Source organism: Exserohilum turcica (assembly GCF_000359705.1).
Source record: "Exserohilum turcica Et28A unplaced genomic scaffold SETTUscaffold_9, whole genome shotgun sequence".
NCBI classification, from domain to species: domain Eukaryota; kingdom Fungi; phylum Ascomycota; class Dothideomycetes; order Pleosporales; family Pleosporaceae; genus Exserohilum; species Exserohilum turcicum.
In genome coordinates this window covers 2,083,122-2,103,749 of record NW_007360310.1, presented here as the reverse complement: position 1 = coordinate 2,103,749, position 20,628 = coordinate 2,083,122, and the positions used below count along the sequence as shown (strand labels likewise).

Here is a 20,628-nt window from a genome sequence, read left to right as displayed (position 1 = left end):
TGTAGTTGCAAAAGATCTATACGACTACTTCTATGTTGCTATTAGCTTATTCTATCGTCCTATCTATTTGTAGGTGGTAAGCTGTAGAGAGATTCCGCTAAATATTTAGCAGCTTGTAGATGTTTTCCTATAGTTGGCTTGCGAACTAGGGGCCGCGGTTAGACGTGATAGACTATAGAAGGCTGTGGTGGCGGTAGACTTCTCGTACGAAAGCCCAAGCAACGTCTGTTGTCTCAATCTTGTTCATAGGGACTAGCACGACGCCTTTCCCTAATTAGTCCTTTACTACTATTAAGTTTGTGTTTCTAAGAGAGTTAGGAAGGCCTGTAATAAAATCAACTGCGAGGTGCTGCCACGTACGACTAGGCACAGGTAGGGGCTTTAAGTAACCAAACTTTCCGTCCCGCCAGGGAGTGCTTTTGCGGCATAGCTTGCAGTTCCGTACGAAGCGTCGTATGTCATCGCTCATGTGAGGCCAGTACCATTCTCGTGCAACGATCCGATAGGTCTCTTCTCGTCCAGGATGTCCAGTTAGGAGAGATAAGTGAGCCACTTGGATAACTCCTGTGCGTAATGGTTCAAAGTCTGGTACCCACACACGTCCACGCTATTAGAGTCGTTCTTCTTGGTCAATCGTACAGTCACTTAGCGAGATAGCAATCTTGCGCGTACTAGAGAGCGATCGTCTTCCTTCTCGTACGGCGGCTAGTACTTCTTGGTAGATAGTGTCATCCTGCGCTGCCTGTACCCAATGTTCTCGTACTAAAGCTAGAAGGTCTGGGGGTTGAGGTAGTGTTTCTGACACTAAGGAGGTTTCTTGAGTCTGTACGGGTAGTGCTAGGACGTAGTCTGGCGTATAAGCTAGGACTAGCATTGTGAATTCACGAGAGGAGGCATGCTCGTCCTCTTCGTCCTTAAGCATATCTTGATCTCGGCGAGATAGCGCGTCTGCTCTTATGTTATCCTTGCCTAGACGATAGCGCAACTTCATGTTTAGGAAGCGAGCAAGCTCTAAGTTCTATCGTACGTGGCATTTAGAAAGCTTCTGCTTGTAGGTGAAGTATTCTAAGTTCTTATGGTCTATAATAACTTCAAACTCTTGTACGCCACGGAGTTTAGCGTCCCATTCTTTTAAGCAGTAGATTACTGCTAGCAGTTCCTTATTGTAGATGGGGTAATTAGCTTCGTGTGTAAGCAGTTTCCTAGAGAGATAAGCTACTGTATGGAGCGTGCCTTTATCATCTTCTTGTAGGAGTACGGCTCCTAAGGCTCGACTAGAAGAATCACATTCTACTACTGTACAGCGTTTGGGGTCGAATGCGATGAGTACTTCGTCCGAAAGGAATGCTTCTTTAAGAGCTGCGAAACTCTCTTCTTAAGTAGCGCCCTATTAAAACTTAGCGTCTTTCTTGGTGAGTTGTACAAGAGGGTCTACTAAACGTAAGAAGTAAGGAATAAACCTTTAGTAAAAGTTGGCGAATCCTAAGAAACCTCATACGCCTTAGACGGACGTAGGGGGTTCCTATTCTTAGATAGCTTTTGTCTTCTCTAGGTCTATTAAGACACCTTTCCCTGCTTTAAGGATAAACCCTAAATACTTCGTACGTTAGACGTTAAATTCGCACTTATCCAATTCAAGTTATAGTTCTGCTGCTTGTAGTCGTTTGATCACTTGTTATACGTGGGTATGGTGTTAAGATAGAGAGCCGTCCGTAAAAATTAAGATGTTGTTAAGGTAAGTAGATACAAAGTCGTCTAGTAGGTCCTATAAGATCTAATTAACGTAGCGCTAGAACGTACTTAGAGCGTTAGCTAGACTAAAGGGTGTAACTAGCTATTCATACAAGCCAAATCTCGTCTAGAAGGCTGTTATCCATTCTTGTCCTTTAGTAATCTATATTTTATAAAAAGCAGCAAACACGTCTAGCTTAGTATACCACTTAGCTCGTCCAACTTAGTTTAGGGTCTTATAGATTAGAGGAAGAGGGTATTAGTCTTTTCGCGTAATAGCGTTAAGCGCATAGTAGTTAACGTAGAACCTTAGTCCTCCTCTAGGCTTCTGTACGAAGAGGACTAGCGACGCTGCAGAAGAGGTGCTTGCACGGATAAAACCCTTGTTAAGCAGATCTAGGAGTGTCTTCCTTAGGACTAGTAGTTCGTCTCTGGACATGCTATAGAGCGGTCCGTACGGGATCTCCGGTAGCTTGCTATCTTAGGGAATTAATTCGATTTTGTGGTCTACGTCCGGGCCTTAGTGGGGTGGTAACTCTGCTCCCTCTTTTGGCAAGAAAAGCTGCGCGTAGTCCTTAAGGTATGTAAGGAGGGCTTTCTTTACTTTGTCTATCGTAAGTTTTGCTTTTAGACAAAGAGCTTTCTCGATGTCTTTTAGACTAGCCGCGAATACCTGCACTACCTTCTGTCTTCTGTTTCTTCGTACGTGTAGTTGGAAAGCAGCAGCAGTGATAGCAGCACAGTCTATCTGCGTGGGCGTGGTGCTCTCTCTACTTTGTACGGAGAATCCGTAGCGTCGTAGGAGCAGGCGGTGCTCGGCAGTGTACAGTACTCTGTCCATCTCTTCTAACCAGGTCTTTCTAAGGATCATGTCAAACTCGTACGTAGATGAGATAATGTACGCCGCTACTTTTCGTTTCACCCCTCCTATGTCGAGTACAAACTCTGTCACTCCTTGTACAGGACTCGTCTTTTTATCTACTATTGCTAAGAGGGTGGATGAGATTGTGTAACGCGGCAGGTTTAGTTGTTGTACGAGCTTGTCACACACAACTGAATATGTGCAACATCTATGGTCAAGCATTGCGATAGCATTCCTTACACCATTTACGACTACATCTATAGACATTGCTTTTGTAGTCTTTAATAGTTTAAGTATCCTATGCGGTGCTCGTACGACATCTCTTTCCTGCCTTGTTCGCTCTAACTAGCGCTTTTTGGTTAGAGCTCTTCTTTTCCCTCGTCTAAGTCATCCTCTATAGATGCTATAGTAGCCACCTTAGTATGGTTTCCTTGTTCATGCGTACGAGTAGTAAGAGGAGTGTTACAGTCTCTGCAATAGTGTCCTCGTCCGCCACAGCGGAGACAACGTCTCTCTTAACAGCGTCTTTTAATTTCGGCATAGGACCCCTAGTATTCTCTTGTCGTACGTGGCCTAGTTGCGCCTAAAGTAGGGGTCTAGTCTATCTCTTTAGATGCAGTCTAAGTGTCGCTAGGGAAGGGTGACGTGAAAGTTAGTTGTTTAGACGATAGTTGTTCTATTGCTCTTAGGTTTTCCTACGTAACTCTTATTCTTTGTACGAAGCTATTGTACTTCTCGTTCTCACTAGGCTAGTAGCCTGCTTAATACTTAAGCAACTCTTTGTTAAGGGAGTTCTTTAAGTAGTTAATCTTTTAAGCGTTGTCTATAGCGCTTAGGCCTGCTTCTTAGAATTTTAAATTAAAGACTTAAACGTGACGAAGGAACTCTCCCCTTCCTTGTCTAGTCGTACGAAGGTAGTGGAGAGCCTTCTACTTAATCGTAGGGTCTTAGAAGAACTTGTCTAACTAGGACTATAGTCCAGCTGTCGTGGCTGTTAGAGTGCCGTTTATAAGAGCTTAGACGTACGCACAAAGCGCATCAAAAGCTCGTCCTTTCGTACGTGTGACAATATAGTAGGTTTTAAGTTCCTTACTTAGGTAAGCCGCTCTATCCGCGAAGAGCTTAGCCTATACACGCATCTTCTACTAAGTGTATTGTTTATAGGTACTATAGTCAAACATGTCCACGTTAGGGAGTCTAGGCTTAGAGTAACTTCGTACGGGTGGGGCTAGAGCAGTCGCCTCGCTCGTTTGGTCGGTCGTATTCATAGCGCTGACGTGAGCTCCCGTGGGAGGCGGTGTCGTACGGGCTTCTTGAAGTCGTCTTGTCAGGAGCTCAATCTGGGACATCATTTCCTGGTGTGCGATTGCCTGTCTCTCAAGCTGTTCAGCCTGTCGTACGTTGTTGGCTGTTAGCTAGTCGATATTTCCTCTCATTATACGGATAAAGGCGATGGATTCCTCGTCCAGCATAGCTGGGCCAGAGGCTGGTAGCGTTCCTTGTGACTCTATCTCTTTCTTCTTGCGTTGTTTCAGTCTCTCTTGTGTCGTACGAGAGAGATTAAAGAGTGGTGATCTTTCTTCTTATGTTATGGGCGAGAGAGGCCTAACTAACGAGTATGCATTCACCTATTGTACAGAAGAAGAAAGATACAGAAAAGAACTATCTAGAGGGCCCTCCTTTTATAGTTGTTACTCGTACGAACGCTCAGACCTTTAGTCTTCCTCCTTACTTAAGCTTGTTCGTACGTAACTAACCACGTTATTTAGTCACGTGACTAAAGTCATGTGATTCACTGCCATGTGACCTGTAGGTCATGCCTCTCTGGCGTAGCCCTTTACAAGTCTATCTTTTTATATATAGCTTAAGTGTTGCTAAGGAAAGGTAATGTAAAAGTTAGTTATTTAAATAATAGTTATTCTATTACTCTTAGGTTTTTCTATGTAACTCTTATTCTTTATATAAAGCTATTATACTTCTTATTCTTACTAAGCTACTAGTTGTAAGGGGCTCGACCCCGGAGGGTAGTCTTAAGCTCGGGAGCACGATCGGACAGGCCAAGGTAACAAGATTGTATTCGATAGAGAGCTAAGCTCTCGGCTACGTAGCTATCTATATACAATGCTGGTTGCTAGGGTAACAATCAGGCCGGGCAGGTGGAGTAAACGAGGTCGTAGACGAGTATGGGAGGCGAAGGGCGTTCAGCCCGTTACACTAGTCTACTTAATACTTAAGCAACTTTTTATTAAAAGAGTTCTTTAAGTAGTTAATTTTTTAAGCGTTGTCTATAGCGCTTAGGCCTACTTCTTAAAATTTTAAATATTTCCCTAAAAAGAAGCTATCTTAGATAACTAAGAAGCGAGCGTAGCAGCTAAAGAGATAGTACGTACAATTAGTAATGCGGTAAACTAGGTAGTTTTAGTAATATTATACGCCTAATAAAAGCAAGAGAAGTAGGCAAACAAATCTCGCAAACTATCGCCTACTTATAAAGTAGGAGACTAAGTCTAGCTAGACTTACGTAACGTATAAATAGCCTAGATAAGTAAAAAGCTAGACTAGAAAAGTAGAAAGTACTAAGTCGCCTGCGTATAGGACCCCTACTAGGTAGAACTCGCAGTGCCTTAGGAGACAAAATCCTTCAACGTAGACAAGCTAAGGCTAGCATCTAACAACCTTTTGCTATTACAATAAATAGACAATAGTAGCCCTGCAGCTATCGTCGTACGAGAAGATAGAGAGGAAGAAGACTATTTAGAATAGCTTATACAAGGCATTATAGACGAACGAATACAAAACAAAGAACTACAATATCTTATTATTTAGATAGGCTACCTAGAGGGAAGTTAGGAACTAGCTATAGCACTTAAAGACATGAAGGCCTTAGACAAATAGCTCGCCTAAACTCCCTTTATACAAAAACCTAATAGCTAGCTATAAAATAGCTAAAGGTAAAAGCTACTTAATAAGCAATAGAGACCTAGCGCTACCCCGAGAGGCTAAACGATCCCTCTTAGTGCCTAGAAGACAACGCTTAGCTAGCGTACAGACAGACGAACTATCCCCTCCTCCTGCTAAACAACAGGCGCTATAGTCCTACTAGATGCAATTGCTACACGCACCCCCTTACTCTCTATAGATAGAGACACAACTAGCAAAGGCTATAAACTCCTTCGCCTTATCTAAGACTAGCGCATAGTTATTATAAAATATAGCATTAAGGGCGCTACGCGAATAGACAAGGAAGGCCTTAAGGTGTAACGGCGCAGGTAAGGCAGGTCGGATCTGTTTCGGTCGTAGGATCACTCAGAGGCATATGGGAGTGCGTGGGATCACAAAGAGCCTAGATTCAACAAGCCACCTATAGGCCTTGTACGAAAGGATATCAAAAGTCTACAGAGCTAGCTACAGGGAGTGTCTCAATATATACCTATCCTAGTCGGGTCCGAATTCGGATCCGACCTCGGGCGAATGGCTGATGAAGGGCGGCAGGTACTTCCTCCGATCCGGCTCTGGGATTGGCTCAATACTTGGCGAAGTTGTAACATCGTTACATAAGGTATAAGGGTTAGCCACCTAAGATTTAACAGGCATAGAGCGTCGTATAGGCGACAATAGGCGAATAACTACTAAGGCTAGGACTAAAGGTAGCATTGTACAGCAATAGCCCCCTTAGATAGTAGAACATATTAAAGACCTAGTAAAGCTTAGGCTATACTAGTTAGCTAATTTAGACGTATAATAAGAAAGCAATACTTATAGAAGTAGTAGTAAACACTTAGTAAATCTCTTTAGTAACTTATACGTTAAAAATGTACTAGACCTAGTAGTTGTTAAGGTTAACTTATCTAATTATAATAAGCGCTATAACCTAGATAGCACCTATCGTTATATAAGTAAGCAACTAATAAGTAACGTTAAAGATCTAAGTAGTTGCCTACTTAATAGTGTTATTAACTCTACTATTTGTGCAGAAATATAAGGCGTTAACCTAGCTATTAGCCTATATTCTACAATTAGCGATTGTATAGAAAGACTTAAGGAAGTAACTATAATAAGAGAAAAGTTAAAGCTAAAGGGATAGAGGAAATAAGTAGTAGGTAGGGGAAGAAGAGAATTTATGCTCGCTAGACAGCGTTTGCTATTTAGCACTATTGCCTAACTCTCTTTTACCTTTACTATTTGCCTTTACCTTAACTATATAAGACGCTAAACATGTAATAGCAAATAGACAAAGAGAAAGAAAAAGAAGACTAAGGAATACGCACGTGATATTAGATAAGGTAAAGGAGGGGAGTATTATAAAGGGCTACGCTAGAGAGGTATAACCTACAGGTTATATAGTAGTGAATTACATAACTTTAGTTACATAATTAAATAACGTAGTTAGCTACGTATAGATAAGCTTAAGTAAGGAGGAAGTGTAATGGGCGGGCCCAACGGGCCGAGCGTACGACTACTTACGCCATCCATAGCCAAAAAGGCAGTAACAAGACTCCAAGCTTCTTGAAGTCTAGGTAGTCGTATAGATATACTCGATCACACACACACTTTAGGCGTAGCCTCTTACAGGAAGACTAAAGGTCTAAGCGTTTGTACGAGTAACAACTATAAAAGGAGGGCCCTTTAGATAGTTCTTTTCTATATCTTTCTTCTTCTGTACAATAGGTGAATGCATACTTGTTAGTTAGGCCTCTCTCGCCTATAACAATTTTACTGTTAGTTAAACCTATACTTGATTTTAGTGCTTACTGTAAGAGGCTACGCCTACGTATGTACAGCTTAGCTTCTAAGCGAGTATATCTATACGACTACCTGGACTTCAAGAAGCTTGAAGTCTTGTTACTGCCTTTTTGGCTCTGGATGGCGTAAGTAGTCGTACGCTCGGCCCGTTGGGCCCGCCCATTACACTTACTAAGTAAAAAGTAGTTCTACTACGCTTAACTATAATATCCTAGCTTTTAAAATCACTACTTTACTTATTCTTAGTAGTTCTATTAGCTAAGTTATTTTTATTTTAAAATTATTATTTTTTCTATAACGTTTTTTAACTGTCACCCCTCTGTAAGGTTATCTTGAAATAGGCTTCAGGCATTCTAGGAACCTGCTGCATGCGACTAGATAGCGAGCGTCCTTACTCCCATTCTTACGCGGAACATCTAGCACGCTGTATGTGAATCTACACTCAGACGCATCTTCTAGTAGGGTCGACCAAATTCTATGCTGTCTCACGCCGGCGTCATCGCTGAACGGAGCTCTCTACAGGTGCAGTTTGTAGCTATCTATATGATACTGTTCACCCGAGTAATAATTAAGGTGATATAATTAGGACACTCTAGGTAGAACGTAGAGTCTAAGAGAAGAACTCAGGTTCTGTGAAAGAGATATTATGGTGTAGCAGCTATCACGCGGTCCACTTTAGGCTAGGGAGATATTGAATATTTATCGTAGCCTAAAAAGTCAACTGACTAGCACCCCGAAAGCTGTCACCACTGGTTCTCAGTTATTCAAACCTCACACGACTACTAATTGCGGGTCTTCGCCTGTTCGCTTTCTTTCTAGCGCTGCGATATCCCATGGCTGCTACGATATATAGAAAGCATTTAGCTCGTTACAGAATCTTTTTTCTATTTCTTAAATCGAATTAGTTGGCAAGCTAATTACCCGAGCAAAACAGTTCGCAGATTCCTGCAACAGCTCTCTGTCCGGCCCTGAATGGAAATCAGTGCTTGCGACGTTACTTCTACTTCTACCCGGAAAAAGAATTCTGTCTAAAATCACTGAGACTCTTCTACCTACTATATATCATTATGCCGTGAATAAGCATCCTTAGATCTACAAATTCTTTCAACAAATTCTATATCAACATGTCTTCATTATTAAGTATCCCTGATCTGAATGATACTATCATAAAAATCACCGTGGCATTCCGTAAAAGGCATGATGTTTCAAACGAGTTTTTTACACAGTATTGGCGCAATACACATGTTTTTAAATTTACAAGAAATCCGAAAGTTGAACAGCTTCTCTTGGGCTACGTTCAGGTAAGGTCAAGCTAATCAATATTTTAACAAAATCTAATACCAATACTGAAATTTCATAGTGTCATCGAGATGACACATCAAGCAAAAAGATGGGAGCAGCGGATCTGCTTGACTTTGATGCCATTGCTGAGTTTTACGTTGAGCGTATCGAGGATTGGCATGAGATAGCAAGTGAGCCACAGCACCTTGCTGAGTCAATGACGGACATGGAAAACTTTGTCGATTGTGCTAGTATGAAGCTCTTTATCACAAACTTTGAGCCTAGATTCTGGAAAATACCTGCCCCTCCACCGCCACCGTCTAGGGCAGGGAAAAAGATCGAGTGGAACCATCCAGATCCGGATCACTTGAACCTCAATCATGAGTTTGATTAGGCTAGAATAACTTATACCTCAAGGATCTATTCAAATTTCTATCTGATTGAGATTTTTCATTGTGATATGGTGTAATGAATCTTACAAGTAACAGCGGGAAGAATTCATCCCCTAGCAAGAAAGATGAGTGGGTACAGAACTCACTCGGGTTCACGCCAGAAAGTGATGATCATCGAGAAGCTCGGCCATATGATGTGCCACCACGCCAAAGTTGCACAGCGATGGTACCGATCAAATGCATGACACATAGTTGTACTGATGGCAGTCATCATGCTCATTGCAGATATAACCCTCGACACAATCTGCTCGTCCCCTGACCAATGTTCTGGGCACCTGACACTCTTGGAATTTATGGTATTTAGTGTGCGCGTGACTATTATGTCAGGAATAGCCCATAGCTAAGCATCAGATGTTACTGCGCGGCCGTCGCTAAAGACAATATTGGTGTTTGGGGGCCGTATAAATTAGACATTCAGATTGCTTCATTACAGGCCTGGCAAGATAGCACACTTCCCGTCCTATCATGCGAGGAACTTGGCAATCTCACGGTCATTGAATTGAAAATAGTCGACGGCGGTGTGACAGGCGGGGTTCAAGCTGCACAGCACTCCGTCGTCTCCAAGATGTGTTACACCATTGCTTTACTTGAGGGGTTTGAATGCTTCGGAGTGTAACTTCAAATCTTTCATGGTTGTTACGATGGATACTTGCGTTTCTTTTGAGTTTCTACCGGCGCGTCTGTCGCAGCTACTCCCAACACAATCGTCGTGCTGGCGGACAGAATGTATTTGAGCTTCACGTCCGCGCCAGCATCGTGAAGAGTAATTCTGGTAAAATTCTAAATAATATTGAGTTATAAGGGTCAGATATTGTTAGCGACTGTATTAAGTGGCTGTCTAGGCAATCAGGCTGTATTAATCATTTATTTTGATTGGTGGCTTGTAAGAATAGGCCACAAAAAGGCATGTGTATTCGCATAGCTGGCTTGCTGGTGCTTGCCACACGAAGTCATGGAAGGATCAACCTGTTAGCAAGAAAGATATCGTTGATAAAAAAGATGGACGCCGTGAACATGTCTTACCCACGGCCGACCTATGCTCATTTCGCTACTAGATGTATCCACTATAGACTACTCTTGTCTGTTTATCACCTCAGCCTTTCATCGACATACGTTTAGAGACATACTAAGCACTCCAATTCTTCAAGCACTAAGGACAAGACAATCGTGTCATTGCCAACGGCACAACTGTCACCTGCCCAAGAAGGATCGAAACATGCAGGCCAAGGTCCAGACCAGCTTGAGTTACGACGATTCGCTCCGAACGAAGATAGCAAGAGCGTGCCTCCGCGACGTGTCCATGTCGAGACTGGAGGAGAGCAATTTAATGCCCTATTCAGATCAACGACCATGCCAGCTGATAGGATGTAAATCTCTGTGGTTCGCAATCATGGAGCTTACAGGATTCTCCACTACCTACCAAAACCGCACAATCTACTAACCCATACGAAATATATAACGCTAAACCTATGTCACATGCGATTTTTAAGGCGTGTCTTAGCACGTGAAGTTGAAGCCAAACAACGGAAAAACTGTTCCGCGGAGTCGATGGAAGAAAGATCCCGCAGGAGTCAGTGACCTAATATGTACACCCAATCTTCAAACATTGACTGATCCCATGAGACAATTTCTAGACAGCGGTCAAGGCCTCCACCAAGCATTATTCCACCAACAGGCTCTAAGAATGAGCACAATGATAACATAGGAACATACCGTGATGAAATAGATAAATTAAAAGAGAGAATAGCGCGGGGAGATATTAGTCCAAAGGAGATTGTGGCGTATAACAGCATCAACAGTGACCTCGATGTGCGACCTCGCTAGGCATGAGTTGTAGCTACGTCGCACTTCGAAGGTCGATGCGTATTGGCCAAGTAGAAATTAGGAATGGTGAGGTCGAACAACGTCGCTGTACTGTTCATGTTATGTTCGCCGCTCTAATACGTAAAGGAAGAAGAGTGAAACAGTTATACATAAAGTTCCCTACCGCCTCAAGACTCCTGTTCATTCAAAGCCTCCAACCTTGATCTCACCATCCCCAGATTAGACCTCCCCCGCTCATCTGTCCAACATCTCAACACCTCCTCTCTCATAATCCTCCTTGGGGCCCTCTTCCCCGTAAAAAGCTCAAACTGCGCAAAACCTTGTTCAGGCAGCAAATCCAAGCCATCAAGACAAATCCACAACGATGACGCCTCCCCGCGCACCTGCCTCGTCAGCGGCGTATTTAGCGTGCGGTACGCAAGCTCGATTACCACACCGCCAGAAGGCGACTGCATCCAGTGCAGCGGCAGCGTGAAGTCAGGCGATGGCTCGCCGTTTACTGAGTGCGTGGGGATGCAGGATACGATGATGGTGGCGGGACGGAAGACAGCTGGCCATGGTGTGTCTCGTGACGGCAGGATACAGAATGTAGGCTGTGTATCTTGTACAAAGGATGGAAACAACGTCGCTGCCTCGGGGCTCGCTGCTATCTGCGTAAAGTAAGTAACAAGCGTTTCAGCGTGTGCGGTTGTGCGGTTGAAAATGGCGATATTTTTGATGCCTAGATGCAGCATGGCGTAGATTGCAGCACGCGCCATGCCGCCTGCACCAATGACGAGGGCGGATGTGATAGAGGGTCGGACAGCATTTGCGGGTGAAAGGCCGCGCCGGATGCAGGATCGGATTCCGATCCAGTCTGTGTTGTCGCCAAAGAGAGCTTTGACGGGGCCCGATTGGCTGCGTTCTTGGAACAGCTCGAAGCTTTCTACGTCTGGGATGGTGCCGTCTCGGTTGAGGTGGCGGATGGGGAGGAGAGTATTGATTGCGCCGATTGCGCGGGCATGTTTGCTTACCGCGTGGGTGAGGGCGAGGGCGTCAACTTTGAAGGGCTGGCTCACCGCTGTACCACCGAAATTTGGCTGTCGGAGTAGCTGCTTGATACTGTCGTCTAGTTGGCTGGTTTCGATCCGGTCGAAGTGGTGCGGCATGCCGCAGGCTCGGTATGCGGCGTTGTGCATTGCAGGACTTAGGCTGTAACCTGTTGCTGCACCTATGACATAGAATTCCATTGGATCGTATGTGAATGAAGCGTACAAGATATGTGTAGCTTCTGTCACGGTGAGCCATGATGTTTCTGGGTTCTCTTGTGCCCTTTCTTCGAAGTTTTTGTTTTTCCTCAATTTCTCCGGAATAACTGGTGTAAGAACCTGATTGAAGCATGCAGAGCGACGTCCGGCCTTGCCAGTGTTATAGCATATCATTGGTATTCTCCGCGACTTTGCGTAGATGGTGTTTCGGAACGATTGAATCGCCGCATTGTCGTCCATGAAGTTGGCTGGGCGTGTGAAGCGTGCGACACTGCAACCTAGCCTCATTGCCGTGTCGTATTTTTCGAGCCAAAATACATCGTACCAGTCCATTGCGGCGTGCAAATGCCCAATGACTTTTGTTGAGGCTCTGGATGCGACAATGGCTTGTATCACCTCTTCATCCATGGTCAGATCAACCGTTATGAATTCTGGTGCCATCCGCAGACCATGCCATAAGCTAGCTAGATACGATGTTGTGGAATAGATCGATTTGGTTGAAGTGGGCATGACATGGTAGATGATTGGCGTGACAGTACTCCGGCGAACCCGGGATATGCTCTTGCTAATGTCCTCGGCGTAGTCTGCACAGAGTTGTTTGGGTTCCACCACGATTTCAAATGCGTCGCAGCCAAATTCTAGTTCCTCAATGTCTACATCTTCTGGAATGAGGTCCGAAAGTTGGACTTGCACAGCACATGTGTAGTTTCGCAGTTCCAAATGGACATATGATAAGGGAAAGTAGCCGGGATCCAGTGTTGGACGATTGCTTTCTGTGCTCCCATGCGTACCCCTAGGGGACAGGATGCGAGCCAGAAATTTGAAAAAAGTTCTTTCTGCTCTCTTTAGTGTCAAGAATGCTGGTACAGAGCGCTGTTGTGCAGGGGCGACGGAAAGATGCGACGCATTCGTCTCCGAGATGTTGTAGAATTCGTAGTTTGAGCACCGTCGGAATACGGGTGTGCTGATAGCGACTAGTTCCTGGACTCTAGCTTCGTCGATTTCCAAGTATTCACAAACGCTGCGAGTATCCCGTGTGATATGAATAACAGGATGCGACGTTGAGAATTCGCGTAATAGGGACTGGGTCTTGTTGTCCAAAGGAAAGCTTCCATTGCAGACAATAATGGCGCCTTTACTGTGGTTTTGAAGCACACCCCGGAGTATATCCTCTTGGCAAATACTTCGATTTGAAGATCCGAACTGTTTTCGATATGCTGTTGTTGAGAAGCCGGTGGCTGTGTGGAAGACGCTCTCCATGTCAATGACCCTCCGTTGACAGGTTACAGATGCCATCATGGCCAGCGTGGCTTTTCCTGTTCCATGCATTCCAAGGAGAACAATAGATGCCCTCGAATCAAAAACCCGCCGGAATTCAAGCTGAGGAGGTGCCGGTGTAGACCTTGCCGAATTGGGTAGACTTCGTTGCTTGGACGCTGGCGGAGACGGCGTTGGTAGTGAAGCGCATCCATCTCTCGGCTGGCTTTCTGTGTCGATTTTCGCAATCGAGCGTTTGGTACCGATGGTCACAGAGGCCATGGCTTCAATTTCCCGATTCCGGTTTTTGTCTGAACGCATGGACAAGTTTAAGATCGTATTGAGTTGAATCGCATGTGGTCCGTGCAAATCACGTGATAGCCGCTCTATCCGCTTTTTCCGGGATAAAGATTTATCCCGCTCCGGGAACGCTTCCCCAGCTTTCTCCACCCACCATCGTTCAGTCAACTGCATGGATCTCTATAGTCTAGGCAAAACATGCCTGTTAACCAGACTCTACATTGAGCTCCAGATTTCTCTTTTGGAGAAGATTCGGGGTCGTGCTGCAACACCTACCTAATTGATCTTTCCACGGCGAAAAAGTAACACACGATTAATGTCTTCACAAAGCCAAGATAAGCGGCGCCTGATCTCACAAGATGTTCCCATAAAGCGATTTCGAGTATCCAGAGCTTGCGACCAATGCAGGACTGCCAGAGAGAAGTGCGATGCCAACCAACCCACTTGCTCGCCATGCGTACACAACAACCGGTCCTGCACATACACCTCGAATCCAAAGAAACGAGGGTTGCAACCTGGATACATACGCGGCCTTGAAACAACGCTAGCATTTGTCTTCCAGAAGAATCCTGAGATCGAGACAATGGTATATAACCAATTGTTCCAGAAGAACACGGTGCTGCTTGCGCGGGGCACTAAGGAGTCAAATCGATTGTACAAAAGTTGGACCAAGAGCAGGATCTGCCAGGATCTCACCAAAGCCCTAGCAGGAGAGCCAATAGAAAGTAGAGGAGACAGGCAGCAGAGCCCCAGTGACGACAGCGACGTTGATACAGAAGATGCGACTTTTAATCAGACAACAGCTGGAACTCAATTGCATCAATCGGTAAGATGCTAGAAGAACAGTATCAAAATGTATGCTAACATGAACAGCTTCCATCTATCAGCGCCCCGAGTCATGTATCAGAACATACACCCAGGCCCCCGTTGGCGGACCTTCTCTTTCCCAGCGTGCCAGACTCCGCGGTTCTCTCGAGACTTATGCAACTGCCCACCGACTCTTGGAAACTACTGGAAACTTACTGTACATATACACAATGTTGGTTGCCAATTGCGGATAAATTAGAGATGCTCAAGTTATCATACTCGTATCCTGAAGAGGGACTAGAGCTATCTTGCGACATGCCAAACTCTGGAAGTCACGCAGAAATGTGGAGCATATTTGCAATTGGATCTCTTCAGATTGACGCTGGCAACCCCAACACTGACCCAGGAAATGGATCACCTGCAAGGTTTTACGATGTCGCTAGGCTTCTCATCCCCAACGAACTGGGACAGTTCAGTCTTGATCATGTCAAGGCTTTGCTAAATCTTGCCGTCTTCAACATCAGTACAAGATTATTTGGTGCTGCCTGGCGTCTCGTGGGCACTGCCCTGCGAATATTCCAGACCATCACAAACCCAGCGGATATGAACAAGACCCAACGAAACAACATGTTATCTGGCTGTTTCCTGCTTGACATTTTACTATCCTCACACCTGAATCTACGTCCTTATCTGATTAAAGCTGATTTATTCCGGATGGGAAAGATAGAAGAGGATGGAATGGAAGAATGGCAACCTTGGAATGGGCAACTGAAATTGTCATCAGTTTACCAGCCGCCATTGCCGACCTTATCATTGAGTACATTCAATGCTCTCATCGAATTGGTGGACATCTTGGGAAGCACTACCCGCTCTCAAACCGCCCCAAATTTCCTCCACGAAATGATTGGCCGGCTGGAGGCATGGAAGTCTTCGCTACCACAGAAACTCGACTATATTCGAAAAGACTCTACACCCATGACGCCACCTGCATTATTGCTTCGATTCACGTACTGTGTAACCGCGCTAGCATTTGTTCCTTCTCACAACTGGTTCGAGCAAACCCTAGATGTGCTGAACACAATGAATGCCCAACTCGGCCCGGCAAGATTGCCTGCCATAGTCTTTTGCCTGCTTAGAAGCATCAAAAAGAGCGTCTCAAGTCTGGTTCTTGATCACATAGCATACGCCAAAATGCGTGATCTTTTTATCAGTCTTGATCCGTCATTCGGGAGACCAGAAGACGCGTCTACAAGAGCTCGAGGAGCCCAAGGCCCACAAGGAGACGTACCACACAATTTTTCCAGGACAATGCAAGCTTCCCCCGCATCATTCATTATGAATACGGGTGAGCCTTTCATCGAAGGGTATCAGCGACCATCTGGGTCTTCAATGCATGTAGATGGCCTTTTGCCTGCAATGAACAACGCACAAGAAGGCGATAACCAACCCCCATTCAACCCGTTTGACTTCGCCATGAATGTTTTGATACCGGAACCCCACGATCCTTATAACGCTCTGATCTCGGGAGATATGGGAAACTTTCTTGACGACTTTGCTTCAGAACATGGAGCAAAGAAGCTACAGCATCAGCCTCAGTTCATGGAAAATCTGGGATTTTCAGCAGAGATAAGCATGGCCGATCTATTGGCAACAGATCGCACTCAATTCATGTCGACAGCTCCGCACCCAGCTCAGGATGATGACCAGAATCCATCGCAACTCCCCTTTACCACATTGTACGAGATCGGTCAAGATATCTGAACCTCAAGGCTTTTGAAAGAAATATTGCCCCGTCATAAGAACCGGCTTGAGACACACAGGTGCGAGGAAACCCAGTTTTGATGAAGACTGGTTATTTACAAACTACGCTATCAGCACTGGTATCATATGGAAAGACGTAAAGAAACGGCTTATGCACTAGAGACGTGCAATTTCGGTCTCCTGGACCACGCTCCTGGTTTCTTGTCCTTTCTTATCCCATATATTTGTAGGCTCCAGTGAACCAGGCTCCACACCCTCAAGGAGCCCCAAGTCCTGTTGAAATCTCCTCCAAGATACTGCTGCACGCTCCGCCAACTCTTCGACAACCGCATGATCTGTGTTGTTCATCACTCGATTGAATAGCTCCATACTAACCCATCCATCATAGCCAATTTCTCTAACGATGGCGTACGCAACATCTCTGACCGGCAAGTACGCCCCACGTGTGCTTTCACCATAGAAGAGTCTGCAGTTTCTGCTCCATGACATGCGTGCTGGCTGATCGGCATTGTAAAATTCATGGCCGGGTACAAGGGGCCGCTTTAGCCGTTCTGCATCGACAATCTGAATGAAGAAGATCTTTTCCCTATGTGGCTTGATCTGCTCGACCAGCCGTTGTAAGGAATCGCAGACCTCTTTTGCTGCGCCTTGGGCTTTTCCAGTTTCTGAATTGGGATCTGCATATATCCTCCCGAGAATGTTGAAGCTGTCGAGGCAGATGCCAAAGTTCGATCGATCGACCCGCGACACGATATCCCAGCATGTTTCCCATTTGTTCACACGCGTACCCCAACACAAACTTTCGTACACAAACCGGATCACCGGAGACTGTTGGAGTCCGAGATCTGCGATTTCCTTGAGGTCGCTGACAATGAGATCTGTGTCGGAAGAGACCTGATCTGCTGGAAGGAAGGACGAAGGAACTTGAATGATGTCCGTTTGAAGCACCTTGGCTAGCTTCATCCACAGCTTCATCTCTTGGATTCTCTCTTCATGCAGTTTCCTGTCCAGCAAGCCCTCGTAGTGCATGAAAGGCTGGAGACATATAATTTCAAGCCCTAAAGATGAGCAAAGATCCCGGAGTGTGGCAGCGCCTGCGATAAGAGCAGAGGGAGAGTCGGAACCAGAGTAGTCAACCAGATCTTCGTAGAAGAGCTCAATACCTTCTATTCCATGCTTTGCAGCCATGGAAAGTTTATGTTTCAGGCTATGACCAGCGTAGGACCGGCCTAGCGACATAGACGAGATACCAGGACGGCACGGCATGTTAGCAATGCAGTTTGTGTGACGAAGTAACTCAGAAGAAATAAATACGTTGAAAGTTATATGCTTGTAGAATCATCCAAGCTGAACCAACGAACCCTACACAAGAAGCACCACCCAACCTATAAATCAATCCTCGGTTTCATACCTTCCCCACATTTCACCGCCGTGATCAACGCAACGCCCCGAAACGCAACATCACCTTATCCTATGCATCATTTCCCTATCCTCCATACCAAATATCATCCTTATTCACCGGCTCTCCGCTTATCCCCAGCGTTAGCAGCCAACTGTCCCAATCGGCAGATTTATTCGCAAACCTGCCACACCCATGCTCGGTATCCGTAATGCCGTGCACGTCCGCTCGCGAAATCAATTCACCGATTAACTCCCGATGCTATCCGCGCTGTCTCGGTGCGAAAATACTATACTAACCTGTTGTAGCCGTGTTGTACCGCTGAGTCTTTAGAAGTATTGGATACTAGAAAGATAGTAATGACGACTTGACGGGTGGCTAGCGTCGTGGAAAAGGATTCATACCCGGTGCACGCACTGCATGTGGATTAGCAGATTTTGGGAAATACGGTTAGAGTTGCTGGAAGGGAGGTTAGGAAGCGTGATTCGTCAAGTTGGAGGATTTGATAAGAGTATATGAATAAGATGGGGTTGCGGTTGTGACACATGACGAGGTAAGAAGCATTTGAGCTGGTTCTCGGGGGATTTCTGCGAATCATGTATATACAAATGTATCAACGTACGAGCTTCCCCCTTTTGATATTGCGAACTATAGAGCTTTGGTATCTGAAGCATATATGAAATATAACAATAATTGATTTGTTCTCAGAGTGTATTGATATATACTATTCAATAGTAGGATAGGGCTCTTCAGGAACTAAGAGCGTTTATAGTACATACTACACGTAGAAGTTGTACACGTATGGTATTGTTAAGGTAGCAAATAAAGTACTTAACTGGTATATCAAAAAGGATATATGCTTAGTATAATAAAATCTAATTGATGTTTCTTAAAAGAGGTAACATCCGGACAAAATGAAGAAAGCACTGGTATAGTACTCGTTGCAGCTATATTGTGTCCGATCAGATGAGCAGCCTATGTTTCCATATCTGCTGCTATATAACCTCGCCAGATAAGAACAGCCTTTGGGGTCAGCCAGCCCTCGATGAGCGCAAGAGTACTCATGATGAATTTGCTATCTGGCTTCGCTTCCGAAATTCAGATAGTGTCCATGAAGGGGAGGATGGTGTTGCTGGTCAGGCCAATGGGTGCGGTTATTTACAAAAAGGAGTGGATTTGGTAGAGTAGAGACTAGCCTGCATCTACAGTATACTATACTGCCCCCGGCTGAGCAAAACGTGCTTTTTTGCTGAGTAAAATGTGGAGAAGATGCTAAATCCCCATGGAGAATGATGTTTGAGGATGTTAAGCAGGATTTGGTGTCACTCCAGTGGCAGTGCAACACTTTCACAGGGACTGGTGTGGTAAGACTTTACGGCGGATGCATCTTCGAATACTCTTCCACCAGATCCTAAGATTTGAGCCATTACGGGGAAGCACATTTGCAGGCCCCCGCTTCGGATTGTGTCCCAAGATCGCAATTTTCACGTCTATCATGCTTAGTTGGGAAATCCTGCTATTATCCAAGCGGTTAGAACTGACGCAGTGCCTGGAAACGCATTTATACGCGAGGTTTAGCGGCCGTTATCGCTCTCCTGATTGGACACAACGCGTAGACGTCATGAGAACATCGGTCCGTTCGGGCCTCGACAACATTGACGCACCTTATGTGCACATGCAGTGTAGCTTTTTCCGGGATTGATGCGCTTTAGATCTGCTTTGTTCGGCTATTCCATGATGGTACAAGCTGCAAGCCAGAGAAGTTTCTGGTCGAGATAGCGTAGCATCTATCTTGAGAGCAACAGCTTGAGCAAACTTGACAATCGTACACTCCACTTCAATAACGCTACATACAACACGACCAAAACTTGATATAGTCTGTAGCTGAGGCTGTGACAATTTACAACCTGTGATTACTATAAAGCGCCACGAAGTCTCCATTCCTAGAATACATAATTCTGCTGGATAACAATGTCAATCAAAACCAGGATACCAGAGATATCCCAAACTCAGCGCCATGGCTATCTCTTCAGCCACCCAATTGCACACTCAATTTCGCATCTGCTAAATAGGACCGTGCAAGATGCAATAGGCTTGAACTAGTCATAGTGTTATCTAGAATTAAGAGATGTATTTCTCTTCCTTCCACTGATCGAACACTCACAGTTCCATAGTAAAAAGCTAAACCAACAATGACCTCGAGACCTCCAATTCTGACCTCTCCAACAGGCGAATCTGTAATCAGTCCCCCCAAACCTGCGATTCTACACGGTGTTAATAGGCGAGTAGAGGAAAGGCTCAAGGGCCAGTACTGTAAACACTTTCTTTATCTAACACAATTTTGCAATAAAACATTGCTATATAGAGGCACTAATATACCCGTGATTAGCGTCCATAATACATTCGCGTATAGTGTTGAAGTATGAAAATCGACCATCTCTTATGATTAGTAGAAAAGGCGCAGCGAAACGACTATTTCCGTATCAAGAACGCGGATAAAACCAAGTAAATTTACGGTATAAGTATCCCATTCATATTACCTTCAGTTAGAAAACAACTCATGGTAATGATATATGTTAGGTACCATGTTGATGCAGGGTTGGAAGAGGTCAATAAAACGGCAAACGATATCTTAGCTGTAATCTGTAAGTTTGACACACATGGATACAGCAGTTCGGTAATTCATATATCTCGCGTAATCTAAGGATAAAATCTTACTAGCTTTGATGCCACTATATTCTATATCCTTAAACTCAGTTTAACACCTCAGTAAAAACTCAGAGTGAAATTTATATTCAATCATCTCTTATGAAAGTAAAACCATAGCGCGTTCATCATAGCGCACTACCATTCTGCAGAGTAGATGGAAATCATTAAGATTATTATTATTATTATTATTCCATTAGAGTCTATCTGCAGTCAGTGACTATGTAAGACTTTGGCCAGAGGCCGTTCTAGGTACAA

General features: G+C 44.8%; 3 protein-coding genes across 3 annotated transcripts; 1 reads left to right on the top strand and 2 right to left on the bottom strand.

Annotated features, from left to right (window-relative positions):
• Positions 1-8,714: 8,714 nt before the first annotated feature.
• SETTUDRAFT_24717 (uncharacterized protein) lies at positions 8,715-13,679 on the bottom strand (the record flags this gene model as incomplete). Its single annotated transcript, XM_008033039.1, has 2 exons — positions 8,715-8,822; positions 11,277-13,679. The coding sequence occupies 2 exons, from the start codon at positions 13,677-13,679 to the stop codon at positions 8,715-8,717; spliced, it is 2,511 nt and encodes an 836-aa protein (XP_008031230.1).
• A 601-nt stretch (positions 13,680-14,280) lies between these two features.
• Positions 14,281-16,265, top strand: SETTUDRAFT_158138 (uncharacterized protein; the record flags this gene model as incomplete). The annotated part of the gene is made up of 3 exons (XM_008033511.1): positions 14,281-14,523; positions 14,571-14,623; positions 14,675-16,265. 3 exons carry the CDS (start codon positions 14,281-14,283, stop codon positions 16,263-16,265), a joined length of 1,887 nt encoding a protein of 628 aa, XP_008031702.1.
• A 156-nt stretch (positions 16,266-16,421) lies between these two features.
• SETTUDRAFT_100816 (uncharacterized protein) lies at positions 16,422-17,531 on the bottom strand (the record flags this gene model as incomplete). The annotated part of the gene is made up of 1 exon (XM_008033510.1): positions 16,422-17,531. The coding sequence occupies one exon, from the start codon at positions 17,529-17,531 to the stop codon at positions 16,422-16,424; it is 1,110 nt and encodes a 369-aa protein (XP_008031701.1).
• Positions 17,532-20,628: the final 3,097 nt, after the last annotated feature.